Genomic DNA, 23,815 nt, shown 5'->3' on the forward strand with positions numbered 1-23,815 from the left:
AGTAAATTAGATTTTTTTAAATGATGGCAGTTTTAATCATGTAAGGAGGGATTAGTAACCTAGTTAAGGAAGGGATTTTTTGTAATGTGATTTTTAACAGGATGTCCTTTTGAACTAATTTGAAGCAAGCCTCTCCCAACTAATGGCGAGCACTAGGGGGAAAAGAAACAAAGTTGAAATAGGAAACTTACTCTGTGATCGTCTTTGCCAGCTCGGTGCAAGCTGCTGTGGAATTCGCCGAGAAGACCCGGTAGCCACTTCTGGCTGCATTCATTGCCAAGGAATCATGCAAACCCCTTGGAGCTCGAAAGTGAGAAAAAACAGATTTGTAAGGCAACAACAGCTTTCTTGGCATCCTTTTCCACCTCACCACCGCTATCACCGCCCCTTAGGGGGTGGGAGGGGAGAAAGGTGAGCCCTCAGCAAGCCAGGATCTCCACAGCCCGCTGCTCTTGACGTATAAAAGAAAGGGGGGGAAATAAAATAAAAAAGCAGCAGCTGCAGCAGGCTCGGATGGCCACCTTGGCAGTCTCCAAAGGGAGCTCAAAAAGGGACCAGGCAGCCCAAGGTTAACTTTTTGTCCACCACCCCTAAAACCCGCCACCTGTGGGAGAAGAAATAATTCCTCCCTTTGCGTACAGGGGCCCAACTCAACACGCGGAGCAGCCGAAAGCTCGGCCTTTTGCTTCCAGTTTTGATGGGTGGACTGGAGCTGGGAGCAAGACACGGGCGGGGGGAGAGGCGAAAACAGCGCCCCGAGGGAGCGGCTGCAGGGTGAGGAGTTCGCAGCTCCCGGGGGGTTAAATCCAAGTGACAGGGGGAGAGCGGGAGAGGCCGCGTCCCCTGGGGCAAGCCCGGAGAAGCCGACGCGGGGGGGGGGGGGGAAGCGTCTCAGCCGAGGCAGCTGAGATGCCCGCGGACAATAAAGGCCAAGGGACCTTGGGGGAGGGGGGTACAGCCCCAGGGAGCCCACAAACAACCCCCAAAGCGTGGGCAGTAGAGCACAGGAGGCCCCCCCGATAGGAAAAGGGCAGCGTGTGAGGCGCCTAAGAGGGGCAACGAGGTGAGGCGCCGCTTAGGCCGCCAAGGGGGTGGGGGGGAAGCAATAGGGTGGCGGGAGCGGAGGATCCTAGGAGGAGCTGGGGGCAGTAAGAGGGAGGGGCCCCGAGGCTCAGGGGGGCTGCCGAGGGGCAGTCAGGCGAGCGAGTCCCTTTAAGGCCAGGCTGGGAGGGTCCCCTCAGGCAGATCCGGCGCTGCTGCGGCCGCCCCGCGAGCCCGACCCGCCGCCGCCCGCAACCGCCTGGAGGATCACGTCCGACCCCGACTCACTGCGCGCGCCCGCCCGCCCGCTCGCTTGCTCCACCAAGTTGCTGGCACGATCACCGAGCTGCCAAGCTAGAGCGCCGCCCGCCTTCGGCAGCCATTTTCTAATTAGACCTCCAGCCCTCCCCCTCCCCCTTCCGCGCAATCATCTTGAGTGAGGGCATTAAACTATTATCGATACCGATGGAGGTGGAGCGCAGTTATCCTCCACGTGACCGGCACCTAAGGCGAAGATAAGATAGGAAGAAGCCTAGGCTGAGTTCTACCTCCGGGCGGCGCAGGTGGGGCCTTTTATTTCCCCGCCTTGTGGCTATGGCTTCGCTTCCCGGATCCAAGATGGCCGCCGGCCTGGAGGCTCAACGGAAGGGAGGGAGCAGACGCTCTGTAATCACGCTCACCGCAGCCTCTATGGTAAAGGCAGCGGGCTGTGGGGGAGGAGGCGGGGCATGGGCTGGGTCTGGGTGTCTCTGGATGGGCTGACCTGTCTGCAGACTGTGAGGGGTTGGGGTAGCAGGGGAGGGAGACCTCGCTGGGGTTCCTGGGCTCAGTGCCCTGCCCTGGCTGGGGGCTTACCTTGCAGCTAACGCTGCCCGCTGGGGGGACTGGCCTGAGACCCACCAAACTCATCATCACACCCACCCACCAAAGAGCCACCCAGCGGGGAAGGCATGTGTGTGCCCTGGTCCTGCATTGGATTAGAACCTGCAACACTGAAGGGAGAGGACAGAATTCTCATCCCACCCTCCATCCTCTTGGGAAAGGTGCCAGCCCAGATCCCCTCCAGAAAACGTACTCCCACCTCGACGATCACCGTAAAGATCCACTCCCGCAGCCTGTCGTGAGACTGAGTGATGCAAAATCTCCCTGGGTGCCTGTAGCAGAAGGAAGAATAGCAGGAAATAAATCTGTTCAGTCCTGTACAAAGAGAATGTTCAATCTTGCACGAAAAGTATTGTGCAAGGCTTCCCTGACTTATCTAGTCCCATCCCCTTTGGTTTTAAAATTGTTTGTACTAGCTGTTCCCAGTTATAAACTGTCCCAAAGTTTCATTAACCCAGAGTCAAAGTTGCCAGGTGGTGTCTCATCCCCTTCCAGAACAGCACGTTCAGCTACACTCAAACCTCTGAAAACCAGGACATGCAAAGTTAAAATGCACACATCACCTCCACAATATAAACTGAACTTCCTGCCAGGGCCACTGAGGGGTTCTGTCCGTCAAGGTGCCCCCTCAGGCTATGTGAGCACCTCACAATCTTTGATTCAGTTGTCCTCACACTGCCTCTGTGGAATAGGGCAACACTACTACCCCCCGAGGCACTACTTTCTGTGCCCCCAGCACTACGACCTGAGGCACAGAGAGACTCAGGTACATTGCAATGAAAACTTGCGGCTGGCTTGTGCCAGCTGACTCAGGTTCCCAGCCTGTTTTGCTACAGGGTACGTGTTCGGGCTCAGGATGCAGCCCAAGCTCTGAGACCCTCCCTCCGCACAGGCTCCAGCCCAAGCCCAGAAGTCTACACTACAATTAAACAGCCCCTTAACCTGAGCCGCTTTGCTCCAGCATTGAACCTGGGTCTCCCAAGTCCTACGTGAGGCCCCTAACCACTGGCCCATCCTTCCTCCATATGCTCAGTGAGGGGGCTTGCCATAATAAGTAGACACAAGGAATGACTAAGAGAATGTTCCATTGTTTGTCCAGTGTTCTACAGCTCTGAATTCCAGCACTCACCTACATGTGCTCCAACTGCCATTAGGTGGAGGGAGTAGCTGGAGCAGATTGGTAGAGTTGTTGCTGTGAAAGATGAGAGGTGATCTTGCCTCAGGGATTGCCGTCAGTCTGGTGACATAAATGTCAGCGGTCTCCAGGGATCAATGAGAGGGTAAGTGAAATGAATGTCTCAGAAGAAATCCTCAGGGCGAGGGTGAAGGAGGTTGCCCTGGTGGAGCAGCTGTGCTTTGTTCCCAGGATGGGCTGTAGCGTCTGTAAGGGCAGAGTGATCATATGGGTGTTACTGGCATATTGGGGCATGGCTTGAGGAGGGCAGAGTTAAGGTTGCATTGCAGGGCTGATATGTGCCTTGTCTCTGTATTTCCTGGTTTTCAGGGGTTTACATTTGTGTTACCTTAACCCTTTACTTTCTGGTTTCAGAGGTTTGAGCTCTAACTCTGCATTCACAAAGTTCTGGGGCAGTTAATTTCCTTGGGATTGTTTGTTTGTTTGTTTTAAATAATTTCTCACCTCATTCATTTACCACAGCCAAGGTGTCCTCCTCCACTGCCTCTGGCTCCTTGGCCATGACTGGACCTGCCACAGAAGGCACTGGATGCACGTTAGTCCTTTCATTGCCTCTGCATCACCCCTTCGCCTCCCAGCTGCTGGTCTGGCCTGCACAGATCCTTCCTGCCCAGCCTTGTCCTCTGTCCCATGGGCAGAGCTGGTTTTGGTGGAGGCCCACAGATTGAGGAGCTGGACAGAGAACGCAGGCACTAACGTGGAATCAGTTGAGGCATGTTTTGAAGAGGGAACAAACGTTGCAGGATATAGATATGGGGAAAGGCTTGGAGGGACAGAGCTGTAGCCCTCTTTACTTCCCACACCACGCAGGTTTAGGTTGCCAACCTCTCGGTTTGGCCAGGAGTCTCCCAAAATTGGGCTCGATCTCCTGGAGGCTAGTGAAGACAATCTGGGAGATTTTAGGCCACTAAAAATCCAGCGGCACAAAGGGGCTAAGGCAGGCTTCCTACTTGCCCTGACTCCATACTGCTCCTGGAAACAGCGACATGTCCGGCAAAGGCTCCTAGGTGGAGGCGCAGCCAGGGCATCTCTGCACGCTGCCTCAGCAGCTCCATTGGCCAGGAATGGGGAACTGTGGCCAATGGGAGCTGCGGGGGTGGTGCTTGCAGGCAGGGGCAGCGCACCTGGCCACCTGTGAGCGTAGGAGCCGCTGCCAGACATGCCACCGCTTCTAGGAGCTACCTGAGGTAAGTGCCACCCAGCCAGAGTCTGCACCCCAAACCCCCTGCCACAACCCAAACCCCTGCCCCAGCTCTGAGTCCCCTCTCGCACTCAAACTCTCTCCCAGATCCCGAACCCACCCTGCACACCAGCCCCCAGTCCTGAGCCCCCTCACGCACCCAAACTCCTTCCCAGAGCCTGCACCCTGAAACTCCTGCCCCAGGTCAGAACCCCCTCCTGCACCTGAACCCCCTCCTGCATCCTAACCCTCTGCCTCAGCCCTGAGCCCCCTCCTGCACCCAAACTCCTTCTTGGAGGCTGCACCCCAACCGCCCTTCCACACCCCAACCTTTGCCCCAGCCTGGTGAAAGTGAGTGAGTGTGGGGGAGACCGAGCGACAGAGGTAGGGGGTTGGAGTGGGGGCAGGGCCTCGGAGAAGGGGCAGGTTGAGGGTGTTTCGGTTTGTGCGATTAGACAATTGCAACCCTACACAGCTTTGACCCCTCTTTTCCTCCCCACACTCTCCTGCACTGCTCCGCCCTCCCTTCTTTAGAAGCAGTAGCCTGGTTGGGGCAGGACAGAGACTTGATGTTCCTTCCACTGATCAGGGAGGAACTGTTGAGGGCTGGAAGGCAGGAATGAGGATGGGTATTAGGTAACTCCACACTGACCTTCCCCTCCAAATATGTTACTGCAGGAGAGCATGCCCAACTTTCTCCCTATATGACTTCTGCTCTGTCAGCACTACTAAGTTCCCACTGAGCAAACGTCCCTTTGACGAAGGATCGCAACTGCCAAAAAACAAACAAACACACGGCAGCAAGTGTCAAAGTCCAGGTCAACTGCTCGGGCTCACCCTCTGAGGCTGAAAATAGCAGGGTAGACATTCCTACTTGGGCTGGAGCCCAGGCTGTGAAACCCAGCGACGGGAGGTGGTCTTGGAGCTCACGTTCCAGCCCGAGCTGGAATATATACACTCCTTTTTTTCACCCTGTAAGTGCAAGCTCCATGAGCCCGAGTCACTTGACCTGGGCTCTGACTCGCTGCTGCGGGGGTTTTGTTGTAGTGTAGACGTACCCATAGAAAAGCTACATTTTTTGGAAACGCAGTTCTAGTGAAGGCTCTAGTCCTCACACTGGGTTTTCAAAAAAATTTGTTTGGAAGATCTCCTACACTAGGAAGGGTCATTGTCTCTGGGTGTTCTGGCCCCTCATTAGCTGTGCCTGAGCTAGGTCTAAGGGCAAAGGTTAGCAAAGGGGCAGACCCCACAGCCTGCATCTTAAAGAAGTAGCAAAGGGTGTGGTCCCTATTTCTTTAAATCCTTAATTGCACATGATTTTAATGATGGGTCTCTGAGACTGTGGTAGCAAAAGACTCCAGTAACTGCTCTTTCAAGTGTCTCTCCAATGATGGCTTGGCTCAGCTTTCTCTGAATTTTCCAGCCACCATTGCTCTCTGTGCATCAGAGATTTAAGAACTCTTCACCCATTCAGGGTTTGGAATTGCCCACTCTTGATTTCTTCAATTCCACCCCTTTCCCCAAAACCTGGGAGCATAGCTAGGCTGGGCAGTGTGCCTTGAAGGTCAACAGACCCAGGCTCTGTCAGACCAAGAGTGGGAAATGAGTTCCAGAGTTGAAGTGTCCCCCCCCAGACAATGCCCTTCCATTTAAAGCAGAGGGTCTGCCAGCTTGAGTGCTTCCGCTGCTCGGGTGTCACCCGTGGAGGTAAAGAGACCTGGGAAACAGAGCACGGAGCTGGGGCTCTGGAGAACTATTTGCAGCTGTGCCCAAGCTCACCCAGCCGGTCAGCGGCTGGCAGCAAGTCTCTTCCCCTCTCGGCTTCCTTTAAAGCACTGCTGAATAACACTCTATGAAAGCGAGGTATTGTTATTGATAATGTAGATGTGTAGAAGTCATACACATCTACTGCTGAAAAGCACGTGGTCAGAGCTTGTTATTATTCTTCACACCAGGAGAAAGGCACTCCCAAAGGACGCCAGGTCCCACACAGCTCCAGAGTCTATACAAAATGCTCTTCTACATCTGTAGCGCTCTTTATTTGCATGCAGCAAAGCGGTACTGATACGCTTGCACATCTTCCTGGAGACAGCTGCTTCAGTTTGCAAGCCCAAAATACAGGGTTCTGTTGCTCACTCTGCACTATGGGGTAGGTTTGCTGTGAAACTATACCAGGCCTTGTTTCATTCAGACACAGGGAGTGAGTGCAGACTCCATGCTAATTATTGCTATGTGAGTGTGAGTGAGAGGGGGATGAGAGCAGGGGGACCCATGGAGAAGGTGATGTCTGAAACTGTTTGCTGGCAGCCTAGCATGCAGAAGCTGAGGTGACTCTGGAAGGCTGGAAATAGTGATAATTTGTCCTGGGAAGCAAAGTTGATCTGATTGAGCCTGTCTGGATGGTGAAGTCCTGCCACAATGTGTCAGACTGGACTCTGAGGAAAGATTTCCCTATTGTTGATGGCTGTTTAGTGTCCATAATATGCTTGGTGCTGTACAAGACACAAAGAGCAACCCTTCTCTGAAGAGCTCAGCAACCCTGAGGGTTGTATATACTGGGGAATTTAGAAGAGGGAATTCAGAGCCCTAGTAGGGCTTTTGGGTTCTTCCTTGTATAGAGATGAACTGGTTTTTGTGGTCTTTGGAGAAGAAGTGCGTTTTTAAGAGGAAATCAGTGAAGAGTGGGATTAACAGCCTTGAACAGGGATTGGTATGCCACACCTAGGGTACAGCACGGTAAAGTGTAGGGAGATAGGAATGGGACAGAGAAAGAGCAGGGATTCAAGACTGGTCAGCCCGTGAAACCTTGTTAGGGGTTGAGTTGAAACCACATTCAAACTGACGTGTGCACACAAGACCTTCAGTTAAGATAGACATCCGGGACAGTTAAGGAGGCCATACTTAAAACAAAGCCTAATAGAGTCTGCCTAGAAACTAGTACTGGGTATTGTGACCAGGTGCAATGACTGTGCGTGCGAGAGGAATGACACAAACTGAGAACAGACAAGAACCGAGAGAGAGGCTGAGGCAGAAAGCAAAGAGGGCCTCTAGCTCTGGAGAGGGGACATGCCGCTGTTTCTGGGAGCCGTTTGAGGTAAAGGACATGCCGCTGCTTCCAGGAGCCACATGGAGTGCCCCCCGACCCTTCTGGGAGCTCAAGGGCCAGATTAAAATGGGTGGCGGGCCAGATCTGGCCCGCAGGTCATAGTTTGCCCACCCCTGGCCTAGCAGCTTGGGTTCAAACAGTGGCAGGAGAAGATGGGTCAAGGGAGGGATGGAATAGGAGACAGCATCCAAGATATAGACATGCAGAATTTGTGGGCTTTGAGGAATTTAAATGTGATGCCTTGTTTAATGGGCAGCCAATAAAGGAGTTCAGGGGCGGGTGCAGATTGGCCTGTCCTGCTGGGATGATTTGTTTGTTCCTCTGAATCACTTTCCCATAGGAGATTAGCGCTGTGAGAGGAACTAAAGGACAGTCCTGAAGGTTGCCAGTCCCACGGGTCCCTGTAGAATAACCTCTCTCTATCCTTGACTTTTGCCATTGCTGCCCTGTCTCAATCCTGACCTGCAGGCTACAAAACCTTGAAACACTATAATTGGTCTCCGTACCAGTCTCCAGGTCTCTTTCAATTCTTGGCCTCTGTGCTGAGGCTGCCAACAATGTAAACTGCCAGTTGGGGCATTGATTTATGTGTTGTGTATGTTCCTCTCTCGGGAACTGGCCTGAGAAACATCAGATACTGCAAAGTACCAGGTACCCTCAGCTCCCCTGGGGGTAGATCAAGGGACTCAACCTGTCACAGGATTGGGCCCTGAAGGATTTATTTGATAATTAAGTATGCATGGTAAATTTTCTATTGCAGTAGAGCCTCACACAATTCTACCCCCCCCCCCCCCCACTTCTCCAGGGCAAGTAATTGTTTTTCAGTTGATGGGCAAGTAAAAGAGCATTAATTTTATTATCCTCATTGGAGGGGTAGCGCCAAATGTTTTTTTCCTGGGCAGTAGGTTTTCCTGACCGTTTTCCAAGACAGCCATTAGGTAAGTTCATTATTATACAGTTGGGCCTGTTAGCTACTGGCCTATTTTTCTGGACAACATGCAGACAATTACAGCATGGTTTTGCAGCTACACAAGAATTGAAAAGAGGGGTCTCATTCAGGACCTGCCAACTTTGCCAGTATTCTTTTAAGACTCTTTGGAGAACATCCTCCTAAGTATTCGTGCAGTGGGCAGCGTGGAAAGTGCTGGCGTCCTAAGGGTTGGGATGCAGAACAGCCCCATTACAGGCCATTGTGTCTCTGCTTTCCACAGCATCGTCTCTTTTCAGGAACACTATATTTAGCCAGTAGCTGCAGCTTCTCTTCCAGTCTCAGGTTCCCTGGAGTGGACATGCATTATTGCTGGTTAGTTAAATGCTGTTTCTCTCCAAATACTGCTAGCATGCTCCATCTCTAGGTCAAAGTTCAAATGTCTTGGTCAAGGCATAGTCAAGGTCAAGACTCCAGACAGAATAATAATAAAAATGATAACGATGATGATAATAATAATAAATAATAAATAGTAAATAAAAAGATTTTGGGGTCCATTCAAAAGTGTTTGGTGGGTCAGATTTGGCCCATAGTCCACCTATTGACTATACCTGGATTAGATTTTAAGTATCAATAATAATCAATTTCTCCCTCCACCTAAAAACCTATTGGGGGAGAGGGGTACCAATGGTTAAATCAAATATTACAGAGAGGGGGAAGCTTGGGGTTTTTTACGCTACTTGTGGGCGAATAGTGGATGACATTAACCCTCAGCAGAGAAGCCACCCAAGGCCCACTGCCAAGCCTGTTTTGAGAATTTGCATGCATGCAGTGAATCTCCCACAGAGAACCAGGCTCGGGAGTTTGTTCGAAGCTGTAATGAGTGGAAAAGTCGAGTTTCAGAAATAGATTTTACAATGCATGTGGTGTTGTTGTAGCTGTGCTGATCCCAGGATATTAGGTCATATTTTTTATTGGACCAACTTCTGTTGGTGAGAGAGACAAGCTTTGGAACTTACACCAAGCCTCACCTTGAATGGTCCCATGCAATACATGCTAACTACTTATGCTGAACAGTCTGTTCCACCTTCTATATGGTTGTGACACTCTGAATATGTTTCCCAGACCTGAAGAAAAACTCTGTGTAGCTTGGAAGCTTGTCTCTCTCACCAGGTCCAATCAAAGGTATTACCTAACCTCACCCACCTTGTCTCTCTAGATTTTATAATATTCATTTTCAGACCCTGACAAATGAATTTTTAGCCGGGGCTCTAAACTATTTACTAGCTTAAATGGTTTTAATTTTCTGGTCATTCCCGAGGTCCCTTCCAACCCTGATATTCTATGAAGAGCGTCAGATGATAGAAATCAAAGGAAATGTTGGGAACAAATGTCAACAGGGCCCTTTGAAATTCATTTTTTAAATGTATCCTTGCAAGCCAAGCCATGGTCCTGGTCCTGCATGGTGCTTAGAGCTCTCCACCCCACTAAGTCTATGGTACTCAGACATATATGGCCGGTGGCCTGCCAGGTGCTCAGTTATCTGATGTATCGTCAGTCCAGGGAGTTGAACCTGAGAGAGTGATGGATCAGCCAATCGGGGCCTCACGCTCCAAGGAGGCCAGCTCATTTCTTGCCAGAAATCTCCTGATAATACATGTCACCTGCAATCTTCTGTAGTGTTTGTGGAGCATCTCCTTCTCCCAATTTCAGTCCAAGAGCACATGAGGGGTTTGGTTTTGTTGTTGATCCAGGCTACATTTTATCTTCATTTTTCTCTAGTTTTACAAAGCATTGGTCACTCTTTCCCCTGCCATGGGTTTCGAACATGGCATTCCAAGATGAAGTTGACCAACCATCAGCCTGGGCTTGGTCGTGGTCTCGTTGAGTCACTTGCCACTCCTGGGTACTCTCATTGTTCCCCGCAGGAGTTCAGCTGACTTCCAGGGTCTTTTCAGAGTCCAGTTACAGCTCATCTGCATGTAGTCCCTGGAGGCATTCCCCAGTTCCACCACAGGCGGGAAGCAGCCCTCCCAGGCCCCTTGTAGTGTCAGTTTGCCCCATCCAAAGTGGAGATGGGGAGGAAAAACTAGCTATTGCCTCTAGCTAGGCTCCCCTTCTACTGAGGCTCCCCAGCAGCCTCCTTATGCCTAAGCAAACTCCCCCTTTCCAGGGCCAGTTTCACCTTTTTACACTCGCCTTCGCCATGTGGTGCATGTCCAGCAGGTGTGCCTAATGGGCACTGCCCCAGTGCAGGCACACTTGTTAACCTTCCTATCAGTGGGAGGGGGGCATGTCCCATCACACAGGGGCTTAATACCACCACTAGAAAAACCACCCCAAGGACTAAGCTGCTCAGAGGAGCACAGTGTAGAAACGTGTACAGAATAAAGAGTCTGTTCTGTGCCTTGATGATCCCCATTTTCTGCTGCCCTCTTATCCCATTTTGTCCCCTCAACCCTTAGTGCTGGGACTTTACAGTAATTACACTGCCTGCCATGCTGACCAATATCGTCCTGTTGTCCACTTGAACTCCCCGTCTGTCTATATCCATCTGGTATCTCTTGTCTTGTAGTTAGACTGGAAGCTCCTTGGGGCAGAGACAGTCTTTTGGTTCTGTTTGTACAGCGCTTAGCACAATGGGGTCCTGCTCCAGGACTGGGGCTTCTAGGTGCTCCAATAATACACACAGTAAATAAATAATAATAATAATGCTCTCCTACCATTGCAACCCTTGTTTTGCCAGTTTCCCCATTTTGTCTGTTGCCATTCTTCAATCTGTTATTCCTGAACCAAACTGTAGACTCCTCAGGGCAGGGACCGGCTCTCAACTCGTGAAGCTCTGAGGAGGGCTGGATTCCCTTTGGCATCTGTCAACACTGTTTAGTCACCTGGAAGGTGACATGACATGAGACCCTCCCTTCCCCAGAGTGTGAGCGCTCAATCCCCGGCGCAGGCTTTATGGAGCATTTTAAAGTCCACAGTGAGAGGTGTTGAGTCTTCCTTGGAAATAACGTGAATACGATGTACAAGGAGGAGGTGCCATGCTTCCCTGATCCCAAGGGGAGGATGAGGAGGATCTATATGGTACTAGCCATAGGTTTAAACGGTGCATAGAGGCTTGAAAATGTCCTAAGGGTCCTAGACACTGGAGTGTGATCAGATGCAGTAAGGTGATCCCTGGGGGACATAGCCCCTAATGAAGCCAGCTCTCAGGAAGGGTATGTTGACTGACTGGGATAATCAAGGCAGATCTTCCCCCACTTCTCCCTGCCCCAGGCAGTGGGATTACAGGTCTCTCGGGCAATTACATCACGTTTCCCCTCATTGTGACATCTGGTGGAATTTAACTGTAACTACACCACCAGTGCAAGTCCTCCCCCTTTCCAGCTTACTGCATCCCAGCCAGCTATGTACTGTACTACCATTCCAAGACAGATAACCTAGAATCTGACCCTGAGCCAGGCTCATTTTCCCCCTTCCATCATCCTTGGTAAGAAACGTCCCATGATTAGGACTCAGTAGCTGGGTTATCGTTGTACAAGTCAGGACAGACTCCAGCTCACTCACTTTCCTCTAGCAGCATCAGCTTTTTGTTTGTATTGTTACCACCACGTCTGGAGGCCTGGCCCCATTGTCCTAGGCACCGTACAGACACATAATAGGAAGCAGTGCTGCCCCAAAGAGATTACAGTCTAAACAGACAAGACAGACAAAGGAAGGCTTATCGTCCCTATTTTATATATAGGAAGCGGAGACCCAGAGAGATTAAAATGACTTGCCCAAGGTCACACAAGAAGTCAGTGGCAGAGCCAGGAATGGAGATCAACCCAGTCTAGTGCCTTAACCACAAAATCATCTTCCCTTGTGATGCTAAGAAGAGTAACAGTTTAGTTGTGTCAATAAAATGAGCTGATGTGACTCAAAGACACACAGGCAACTGAGTGAGAAGGTCCGTTTTTATAGAGGCACTTTTTTGGAAATACCAATACTTTAAACATCGGCTCGAGCCACTGAAGGGGTTACAGATCTGCTAGCATTTTAAATACTTTGGTGTAACAGAAATAGGCATTGATAGCTGTACAGTGAAACCCTTGACCTCACATCTTTGCCTGTGGCCCAAGATGCCTCTTTCACACTGCAGTCAGAAACCTGCAATCACAGAGATGATTGTTCCAGCAATGTCCCTTCTGCTGTGTCCCCTAAAGTTTCCTAGGAGCACCTCTGCCTTCTCTTCCCTTACCCAAGATATTGTTTCGGGTCTTTCACGCAGGCATCACTTGATCAGGTTATTTTATCCCTGCTTATCCCTCCATATATTGAGAGAGAGACATGGAAATCTCGGCTTCACACGCTGATTTGTTTTCAGATTGTAGGTTTAAAAAAAGAAAGCCAAGGGGATCAGCTGCCTGGATTTGCTGATTGTCTTGAAGGAGAAAATAGCATTTTTAATAACTTGTTCTAATGCAGCCAGGCATGCTACATTAATCTGGGCTTTAGGGCAACAAGCAATGAGAACCCTCAAACCCAGTCTGAATCATTGCACTCTCTGCTTGACAGGTCACAGAAATCCCCCTTGCTCCCAGTATTCTCCCCCTTCTGCATACAGAGAGTTGAGCTCCTGAATGTTACAATAATAGCAACCCTCAGTGTCCTCTCCCCTTGCTGAGGGACACAATCATCTAACATCAGTCATGGTCACTTTGTGGCTAAGAAGCTGCCATGAAGAGCATCGCTAAGTTGCAAATGTTGCCCTTCAAAAGGAAGAGCTCGGGGAGGGGGAGGGGAGCAAGTTATTTTAGGAACACAAATTAGAAAATAAACCAAGTATTTTTGCATAAGCTTTTGGAAAGCTGATTTTTTTTCCCCCAGGATGTCTTCATGCATCTTCTTCCCATAAAGGAACTTCAAGAAGCAGCTGCACAGAACTTCCTCAAGGGGGCAGCAGCATGCCTCAAAAATAGGCCCCAGCAACTGCACATAGGAAAGGATATCATGGTTGTAGATGCACCAAGATGAACTAGGCGATTTTTCCCCTGGGGCAGGACAGACACATCATCCCCTAGACACATCACATGGATATTAGGCTTGATTTTAGCCCAAAAGCCAAGACGAAGGGTCTGAATTCGCCCTCAGAAGAGGGATACCCATGTTTCATTTAAAACGCACAGTATGGAGCCAAATGAGCACCTGTAAAGCCCGTGGAATTACCCTTGGGATGGATTTGGCATGTTGTATATATATCCGATGAAGTGAGCTGTAGCTCACGAAAGCTTATGCTCAAATAAATTGGTTAGTCTCTAAGGTGCCACAAGTCCTCCTTTTCTTTTTATATTTAAAATAGGAAGTGACATGGTCTAATGGATTAGGACTGGGAGCCAGAAGTCCTAGCATCCATTCCCAGCTCTACCAAGGAGTGCTTGATGACCGTGGGCAAGTCACTTAGCTTTCTGTGCCTTGGTTTCCCAATCCATAAAGTGGGGCCAATAATTCCTACCCACCTTTGCAAAGTGCTTTGACATGAACAGTGCTATAAGGGTTAAGTCTAACAGACATGTAGAACTAATACCTAGCACTTTTTAGCAGCAGATCTCAAAGCACTTTAAGAAGAGAGGTAAGCAGCAGCATTTTTATTATACAGGTGGGGAAACTGAGGCCCAGGAAGGGAAAGTGATCTTCCCAAGCAGGCCAGGGGCAGAGCCAGAAAGACACGCTAGAACTCCCAAGTCCCAGCTCAGGGCTCTGTCCACTAGGGAACATTGTCTCTCTATGTAGTTAAACCCTCAATTTTTTTAAATCTAGACAATGCCACTGGTTTTAAACCAGATCATGTGACCTTAAGTAAGCAATGCTGTTTCTCCTCAACAGCCACCAAGGGGAGCTAGACTACATAGCAAGGGACCCTATTATATGCCTGATGTTCCCCCCCCAAGCCTGCCTCCTCCCTCTTCATTACATTGAACGGGTAACAGTGCTCAGATACAACAGTATCAATGGGCACCATGGGCACCTGTGATAGATAGAAGTGACTGCCAGCAGCTGGGAGTACCAACTCCTAAAATCCAATATCCCTTGCTTTCCCCATTCTCTTTCGGTGTCTGCAGTGACACTGAATGGCCCTGAACTGGCAATTCAAAGAGCCACATCAACCCCACCCTCACTGTCATGGGTGCCAGTTCAGGAAATACTCTGTATTCGACATTGGTGAGGCCTCATCTGGAGTACTGTGTCCAGTTTTGGGCCCCACACTTCAAGAAGGATGTGGATAAATTGGAGAGAGTCCAGCGAAGGGCAACAAAAATGATTAGGGGACTGGAACACATGAGTTATGAGGAGAGGCTGAGGGAGCTGGGATTGTTTAGCCTGCAGAAGAGAAGAATGAGGGGGGATTTGATAGCTGCTTTCAACTACCTGAAAGGGGGTTCCAAAGAGGATGGCTCTAGACTGTTCTCAATGGTACCAGATGACAGAACGAGGAGTAATGGTCTCAAGTTGCAGTGGGGGAGGTTTAGATTGGATATTAGGAAAAACTTTTTCACTAAGAGGGTGGTGAAACACTGGAATGCGTTGCCTAGGGAGGTGGTAGAATCTCCTTTCTTAGAGGTTTTTAAGGTCAGGCTTGACAAAGCCCTGGCTGGGATGATTTAACTGGGAATTGGTCCTGCTTTGAGCAGGGGGTTGGACTAGATGACCTTCTGGGGTCCCTTCCAACCCTGATATTCTATGATTCTGCTCTGTGCATAAGTTTGATCTAAAAAGCAAAACCCATCAGAATACAGGTTTCAGAGTAACAGCCGTGTTAGTCTGTATTCGCAAAAAGAAAAGGAGTACTTGTGGCACCTTAGAGACTAACCAATTTATTTGAGCATAAATAAAGCTAAATAAATAAATAACGAAAGCTCATGCTCAAATAAATTGGTTAGTCTCTAAGGTGCCACAAGTACTCCTTTTCCATCAGAATACATATCACAGATACCAGAACCACCCCCAAAGTGGAACCAGGCTAATAAATCACCTTTGACTCTCCATATTTAATGAAGCTGGTGACATACAGAGCTCTGGATCTCCTTGTTTCTTAGAGTAATTTCAAGGGAGATGATGTGAAATCCCTACTGGCATTGAAGGTGATAGCGAGCAAATATCTTGTCCCTCTGGGAAACCTTCATCTTCAAGCACTGCACAGTAATGGTTCGTTGCCATTCCCTTCAGAATCGGTCAATTCCCAAATTAGAACCAGAGATCCCAATCCCCTGGACTTTGAGGGAGTTTCATTCAGGATCCAAATGCTGCAACTCTGGTTTATTTTTATAGGGCGTTGGATTGCAAGACTGGATCCACCACTCAACCTCAGACCAACTAGGCAAAAGTTGAAATTTTGATTCAGTTTCAGATCCAAGCTTTGTGATTAAAGCTCATCTCTATTTATATTCACCTCAGCACCTGGTGCCTATAAATACATTTTATACCAGAGGCACTCCATTTCCTCAAATACTGTTTACACGATGTACAGATATGGGGTTACTGTAGTTAAGGCTTGTTCAGCATCATCATAGTCTTTTCATGCTGGACCAATTTCTGCAACCCCTACTCGTGCTGAGTAGCCCTCACTAAGGCAAGCAGTGTCATTGACATCAAAGAGGATACTCCCTTGAGTAAGGGTTGCAGAATCTGGTCCTTTGATTCTTGGTCAAGAGCAAATTTCTGTCACCAGAGTTTCCAAACTGTTTGGCATTTTGGCGTTAACCAAACTTGTGGAAACAAAAACCACCCGCACCACCAAATTATTTACAAATAGGTTAAGATGGGCTCCGATTTTTATCTTATTTTAAATATGGCTGTCTGTCCCCATGGATCTCTCTTTTTTTTTTTTTCAGTTACAAACTAAAGCAAGCCTTTCTCTGCTGTAAACTCCCCTGGTTGGTAGGCACCAGCTGGAGGTTTTCTTTAGGATCATTTCAAACAGCAGTTTAGGATGAAGAGCTCCTAAGCACATGTGGCTCCTGTGTAGGCCCTTGAGTCCAAGATTCATGAATGAAGAAGCCTCTAACCAATATAGACTCTCCTGTCACAAGGGCTCTTTGGTCCCATTGTTGGGTGAAATGTTCAGCTAAAACAGCTGCAGTTTGGTTATAGGATTGGGAGACTTTCCCCCAGAGATTGCTGGTTCAATTCTGACCCACATCGGAGGTTTTTTGCCCCCACTGCTCCTCTTGGGAAGCTGATCCAGAACTTCGCTCCTCTAATGGTTAGAAACCTTCGCCTAATGTTGAGCCTAAACTTGCTGATGACCAGTTTATATGCATTTGTTCTTGTGTCCATATCGGTGCTTAACTTAAATAACTCCTCTCTCTCCCTGGTGTCTGTCCCACTGATGAATTTATAAAGAGCAATATTCTCTGTCCTCAGCCTTCATTTGGTTAGGCTAAACAAGCCAAGCTCTTTGAGTCTCTTCTCATAAGGTAGGTTTTCCGTTCCTCGGATCATCCCAGTAGCCCTTCGCTACACCTGTTCCAGTTTGATTTCATCTTTCTTAAACATGAGAGACCAGAACTGCACACAGGAGTCCAGATGAGGTCTCCCCAGTGCCTTGTGTAATGGTAGTCACAGTGAGCAGCAAAGGAACAGAACAACTTCCTCCTCTCAGGGGAATTTTCTCCTTCTCAGCTTTCCCCAACCCTTTGTGGCTGGTACCGTTCCAAGACTCTTATAGGGAAAAGACAGCAACAGGGACTTACAGTGCCATGGGATGATCCAGGGCTCTCCCATGCAGCAGTTACAGGGCAGCCATTTTACTACCAACAGCTTCCTTCATTTAACTGTCTGATTTGCTGGCTCCCAACTGACTCATTGGACTTTGCCCTCAGATTAGCTGCCTACACCCACCACAGGCACGGCACATCTCACAGGGGCTGCCCATAGGAAAGGTGGCACTGACCTCTCCCTCACACCGCTGCCCTTGCTATTTCCACTGCAGACAGAGATTAATGTCACCCCAACTGAAGATTTTCCTGGATCAGTTTGGACTATCTGGATTCATATATCCAAATGCCATGATGACTAAATACCCCTTTTGTTTGCTGGGAGCAAGGGTTAGTGGAACACTAGACTGGAAATTAAAACACTCAGAACCTTCCATTGTTTATTTTAAGATTTGTGATTGTATTTTACCTCTAGATCACCATTTCTTTGTGCCTTTCTGGATGGGACTGGATCCTCCGTCCCATCAAGCCAATGAACTGACTCCCATTAACTCCCATTGGACTTGGATCAGGCTCTATGTGAAATTAATTGGTGGTTTCAGTCCCCAGGGGAGGGGCAGCCACATCACGCCAAGGAGCCCATTATGGTAACGAGCAGTAATTGGCACCACTGTGACAGCAGACTCAGTACAGGGCGGAGGCTCCACTGGGCCACTAATTGGGTCAGAGAGGCTGCACGACCTTCAGCTGTGTCTACACTGGGATTTCTTTGCTAAAATTTCCCCACCCTTACTACTACTGCTTCATTTTCACAGCCAGGAGCCCTAGCATAAACAAGGGGGCAGCAGCCGGCAGCATTTTAAGCACCATGTTGTACTGATTTGCTCTGAGCAGGTGAGATGTGGCTTTAAAACATCCTTGGGTCCCCTACGTTAGAGTTCCCACTGCTGAGCTGGTGGGAAAGCCAATGTGAGCATTTCATAGAGTCAGTCACTTTTGTGCTGCCCCCTGGAAAAAATGGGAGGACATCAGCTTCATTCCTTTCTTTCTGGAAATTGGGATGATCATGGTTTACCTCTGTGGTCAACTCAAGAAGTGATTCTGTTTCCTTACAGGTTATTTATTCTCCAAGTTCCCTGCCTTGTACAATGCAGAGACCTCCTCCTCAGCACCACCAGCATGGAAAGCAATGCTGAGATTCACAAGAGTTTATTCTTTCCTTATCAGACAAGCAGGATTAGGAGGGGGAGATCAGGTAGCAGGACTAGATTTAAGCAGGTTTAGCTCCTTTGAAGGAGGCTTATCTGGGTTCTGTGTCGCTGACTGGTTGGGGGTGGAATTATTTACTGAACAGACACATGCTGGTTGGGGGAGTTTGGGGATTTTTAGAATATTAAGGAGTTCACAGAGGGGGGGGGAAAGCCTCTTTCATTGAATTTCATGTCAACGAATCTTGCAGAGTAGTTTCCTGTAACCCCACACCTCTTAATACTTTTCAATGGGTCAAATTGTGCCCTGCTGGCCCAAGTTAAAATCCCAGTGAAGTCAGTAAGAGTTTGACTGTAGGGTTTGCTTTTTTATTCTGTGTATGGGGATGGCTTTGTACCTAGATGCCGCTGGTTCTTTTGTGCTTCTCCTGGTGGGGAGGGCAGGCACTTTATCCAGATCCCTGGATCTGGAATCGCTCATGAAACGCAGGCCAGGTTCACCCTGTAAGCAGCTTCTCACCCCTTTCAGCAGATCCAGGTCATGCTTTGAACAAGCTTGGCCTGAGTTATAGGTCACACTGCGAACAGACCAGGCTTAGTGCGTGTGGCTGAGTGTCACATAGAATTTGTCGTTTGACCCTAAAATGCAAAACCAAATGCAAAGGACCCATGTGAAACAAAAGAGAAGAAAGGCATCACTTACACCCACCAGCCCCCAGCCACACCAGCACCTAGACTGGTAGTCACCTGGGTCTGTCTCTTCCTTTGGGTTACAAGTGGGGCATTGCTGTTAAATTTCCACTGGAAACACTGCAGCAGTATTCAGGTTTGCAAGAACTGGGCCATACAAAACATATGCTTGGAACCAACAAACCCTGGGAAAGCCAGGTGGTTCGTGCTGCTGGAGATCTTTGCTCTCTGACTCAGCCCTGAAGTATACGTACAGTTCAGCTCTCGATTTGTACCATAAAAGGAAACAGTTACAGGAAAATCACATGCAACGTCTCTATAGAAAGTTTCTGTTTTGCATAAGGAAAATGTCTCTAGGGATCATGTGGGCTTAGCAGCTCTGGCCTCTGACTACAAGGTTTATTCATTCGTTTGACGTGTGGGGTGAGCCACAGTGGCTAATAAGCAGGGTCCTATGAGTGAATGAGAGTGTGTGAGGTCGGTTACCAAAGACAAAACAGACGTGCCTGGGCTTTGGAACGCGGAGTTGTAGTATTTCCATGGTTTGAGACTGACCCCACAAAGATTCCTGAGTAACTCGTTAACCAGGAAGAACCAGCTAGGCTTTCTATAGCTACCGGCACTTCTGATGTCCTGTTCTGGGCTTCATGCTCTGGAGAATGTCAAAGCCACAATGAATTAATCTGCTAGGTGGGGTGTGTCCGGGACATGACTTAAAGCAGGGTGGGATTTACAGTTGCAGCTGCAGAACCTGGCTTCAATGTAGGGAGCCAGAGAAGTGTTCCCATTCATCTCTGCTTCCGAGGACTGTGTCTGATCAGGACACGCACACTCCAACCCTGGGACTTGCCCCTTGTCCCCTGCCTGTCCCTATGCACATTCAAAATGGACTAGTTATTTTATATATTGTCTATGGGTAGCACAATGACACTTTTCACCATAGTGACCTCACACTGCTCCAGGGAGCTATCATCCCTTCTTGGACAGATGGAAGAACCGGCGACAGAGCAGCAAAGTGAGTTGACCAAGGTCACACAGCAGATCAGTGGCAGAGTCAGCAATAGAGCTCAAGTGTCCTGATTCCAGGCCTTGTGTCTTAGTCACAAGACTATTCTTCTGATAGGTGCCGAGTTTCTAATCTGCCAGGGGGTGTCCCCCGGGTTCTGCCCAGGCCCTGCCCCACTCCACCCCTTCCCCCATGGCCCCACCCTGCTTCTTCCCATCCCCACTCCACCCTGCCTCTTCCCAACCCTGCCCCCTCCTCCCAGCATGCTGCACCCTTGCTCCTCCCCTCTACCCCCCAGCGCCTCCTGACACCACGAAACAGCTGATCCGCAGCAGGTGGTAGGCGCTGGGAAGGAGGGGGAGGTGCTGATCAGTGGGGCCTGCTGGTGGGCATGAGGCTTTGGGGGGGGAGGGCAAAGTTCTGGTGGGGGGCTGCAATCTATGCTGGAAAGTTTCGACTACTGCAGCTGGCTTCTGCTTCCTGCTCAGCCGCGCAAGCCCTCCCCAGCCACCAAATCATCAAGGCAAAGTTCAAATTGTTTAGGCTCTACCTTGAGAGACCTACAGAGCATGAAAAAGATGATGGCAGCGCTTGCGATCTCAGTTCCCTGCTCAAAGCAGAGGCAACGGAAACGTTTCATCTCAAGCTGAAGGAGGCTGCACGAGGGACCCTGTCCCTATGCACACCTCCTTCTCTAGGGCAATCCTGCCCCAAGCTCCAGTGTGCAATTGCACAATCAACTGTCTCCAGCAATCTGGCACCCAGCTGGATAGCGAGAGACACAAGTCACAAGAGGAGCCAAGATGCGTCAGCAGACAGATTTTGTCAGAGCAGTCTAAGCAATCTGGAACGCTAAGGGGTTAAGAGTGAAGGCAGTGGCAAGGGGAGTCCGTAGAAAGCCCTCTCAGCGAGAGATGCCCCCCTGCACTCTCCTTTAGAGAACTGTGAATTCAATACCCACGCCTTGGAACACTTCCACGTGGTGGGGTCAGTTTGTCACTAGCAGGCAGTGCGGTCAGTGTCCTATCCACCGGATTTGGGGGTTAGAAGACACTGGGGAGGAAGGAGCTGTCAAATTCCACCTCTGACCTCTTGCATGACTTTGGGCAAGTCATTTCACCCCTTGTGCCTCCATTTTCCCATCGGCAAAATGGAAAGGATGCTTCACCTCCTCTGTAAAGCACTTTGAGAGCTACCACTGAAAGAATCTAGACAGAGTTTATTATGGAAATAATTTCTGGCCTTTGCAAACTCCCTCCCCTATGCAATGTCTTACATTTACATATACCACACACAGCAGATAAGATACAACAGCTGTATAAACCTATGCTTTTGGAGGAGCTAGGTCCTGCAGTTCCCAAACCACCAGCCTGTAACTTGAGCTAGAAGAGAGCTCTATCTCCCTCAGTCAAAAGTAGTAAGACCCTTATCCTCTACCTGGCCTGCCCACGAGAGGGCAAGCACACATACCACATTAGAGCGCCATTCCTTCCTATGGGTCTTTACAGTGAAACTACAGAGAAATTTCACAGGTAGTGATGGCAGTGAAAACCCCAGCACGATTCAGTGCACTTCAATGGATTTTTGCTCTTCTAAGGTGGTGTCTGCAATAGAAAATCCTGCCCTGATGTGACCGTGGCCAGAACCACGGCTTTCCCCCAGCTCCCCACCTCAATCTGCATTTAAAAGGGTTATCACACTGGTGTGGAGAGGATCCACTGAGATCAATGTCTGCTGCTGCACAGCGTGGGAAGGCCCCCACTAGAGGAGCCAGGGGTTGACCACTCACTGCTACTTGCAGTCCGCTCCTCTGACCCCATTCCGTACCAGTAAGACAACCACCATTGTGCTTTGGGTTAAGGGGGAGCCCTAGTAGATACAATGGCATCAAAGGTAGCTAATCTTCCCAGCCTAAAGTGGAACCTAGCTGGGCTCTGTCTGTCAGGAATGCAGCAATGATCCCAGTGCAGGTGCTGTATTCCAGAAGGGATTAGTTAATTGTTTATCTCCTTCCACTGCTCTATTCAGCTGGCAGGGAGGAGAAGACCATGGGCCAGGTTCTGTGCTGCCTTGCACTATGCATCGCTATTTACCCTGGAGCAAAGAAAGCATGACGCACAAGCAGGTCAGAATTTTCTGCTCACTCACACCAGCAGAAGCATTTTACACCCACTTTGCACAGGGCAGCATGATAGCAAACAGGTGCAAGGCAGCAGAGAGTCGTGGGCCCAAGGCTGCAAGGCACCAAGTACCTGCAGCAAAGCTCTGAGCAGCTCTCCTGAGGGCACTCAGCTGGGCCCAGAAAGAGTTGGCAGGACTGGGCCCAGAAAGAGTTGATGTTGTTCCCAGGTGGCATGCCATGGGGGTGGCCTGGTGCGCTCTCACAGTCTAGGGCAGTGAGGAAAAGGTGCCCTATGTGGTTTGCCCTGGCATGGAGAAGTCTGCTGTTGCTGTCTTGCTAAGGAAGTAAGGGCCTGGGAGGAGCTGCATGCTGGGAGAGCCAAAGAGTAACCAATGGAGGCTGGTTAGGCTTTTTGGTTGACTGGCTAATACCCCCCCGGCTCCTCAAGGATCCTGAGCCCATGGTAAGTAGTGAAAGAAACATGTTTTATTAAAGCTATTAAATGAAAATAAACTTGAGAACTTTTCACCCAAGCTAAGATACTGTTCACAATACTAAATGAAGACTAAAACAACAGAGCTAATGAATCAAGGTCAATTCCACACGTTAGCAGCATACTGGGTTGGAATTAAATCAATACAAATAACCATCAATTCAGAACAACAAACTTGTGACAGACATTAGTCCCATTGCTTAACGCACTACCGGCAGGTGCTCAGACACCACGGTGATGGGCGCCGTGTAAGAACCTATGTCGAATAGAACCCTTACAGCTCCTAAGAAGCAATTTAAGGAGGTGGCTGCCCACTTGTTAGTAACCCCCAATTAAATATGTTTACCCAAGTCAGTCCAATCTGCCATTTGGAGCTGGTTAAGTATTTTGATACCGAAACCAAATGATTGTTCACTCTCTGTACCACAACCTCCCAGCCAATTACAAAGCTGCCTCCCTCAATTTCAATTCCTCTGTGGTGGCTAACCCTTCTCCCCCGCCCACGAACAGAGATGTCACAATACAGGCCCTAAAGAACTCGGAGAAGCAGAGTGTAGGCAGCTCTTACATACCAAAATGTGCATGAGACAGTCTGAGTTTCTTAGGACTGTTAGAACACTGAGCACGCTTTCCTGAGTAGCTTTGTCAGATGGTTCAGGGCTCTTTAAACTCGGGCGCACCTTCTTTCTGAAACCTTCTCCTTGGAGACTCTACAGGAGCTCACTCACAACCAAACTTTCGAACAATTAGGGAGTAAAAAGGCAGCTAATAAAAACAAAAGATACACATTTAAAAAACAAGAAAAGGAAAAATAAGATACTTAAGCTAAGCGGGGAGGGAGGGTTTGCAAACGCTTCAGCTTTTGCAATCTTCCGCGCTTGCACACATTAGGAGCTAGGACTGCAATCAAAGAGCCAGCTGGTGATGTTGCGGACACAGCCCTTCTCACTAGCTGGCTATCTTGGGTACCGGGAGACTGGTCAAAGGCTGGCGTGGCCCTTTCATGGATGTCATGACTTTCTGCCCCAGAAGCGATCAGCCTTAGGGTTCTAGGGTCAAGCGTCCCAAAGGGGGCTCGTTGACCCCAAAGGCTTTTCAGCCTCACCCTCGACTCTTATGGTTTGCAAGCTTTGGTCACTCTGCCTTTCAGCGCCTTCCTTGGCCTTCAGACAAGTCAGGTGTGAGGTCTACCTTGGAACCAGGCAACTTGGTCCAATCAGGGTCCATTTAAATCATCACTAGCTAGCATCACCTTGGAAAAATCC

General features: G+C 49.3%; 1 protein-coding gene and 2 long non-coding RNA genes across 8 annotated transcripts in view; 1 reads left to right on the forward strand and 2 right to left on the reverse strand.

Moving 5' to 3' along the window:
* PRPSAP1 (phosphoribosyl pyrophosphate synthetase associated protein 1) overlaps window positions 1-1,657 on the reverse strand; it is a 42,151-nt gene extending 40,494 nt beyond the window's left edge. The window contains exons 1-2 of one of the 5 annotated variants that reach the window (XM_073310952.2): window positions 1,590-1,657; window positions 192-303 (exon numbers count right to left, since the gene is read on the reverse strand). In XM_073310952.2, the coding sequence (XP_073167053.1) occupies window positions 192-274 (83 nt within the window). In that variant the 5' untranslated portion in view covers window positions 275-303; window positions 1,590-1,657. The other 4 variants (XM_073310951.2, XM_073310950.2, XM_073310949.2 and 1 more) reach the window with 4 other exon arrangements.
* Window positions 614-23,815, forward strand: part of LOC140897836 (uncharacterized) — a 25,282-nt gene continuing 2,080 nt past the window's right edge. Inside the window, exons 1-3 of one of the 2 annotated variants that reach the window (XR_013634540.1) lie at window positions 614-1,734; window positions 3,023-3,203; window positions 3,581-3,998. This is a non-coding gene — a long non-coding RNA (uncharacterized LOC140897836). Of the gene's footprint in view, window positions 1,735-3,022; window positions 3,204-3,580; window positions 3,999-23,815 lie in introns of those variants that run through there. The other variant, XR_012154826.1, reaches the window with a different exon arrangement.
* The window catches only part of LOC140897835 (uncharacterized), a 10,556-nt gene continuing 7,769 nt past the window's right edge, over window positions 21,029-23,815 (reverse strand). Inside the window, exon 3 of the long non-coding RNA XR_012154825.2 lies at window positions 21,029-23,315. This is a non-coding gene — a long non-coding RNA (uncharacterized LOC140897835). The remainder of the gene's footprint in view (window positions 23,316-23,815) is intronic.

Source organism: Lepidochelys kempii, chromosome 14 (assembly GCF_965140285.1).
Source record: "Lepidochelys kempii isolate rLepKem1 chromosome 14, rLepKem1.hap1, whole genome shotgun sequence".
NCBI classification, from domain to species: Eukaryota; Metazoa; Chordata; order Testudines; family Cheloniidae; genus Lepidochelys; species Lepidochelys kempii.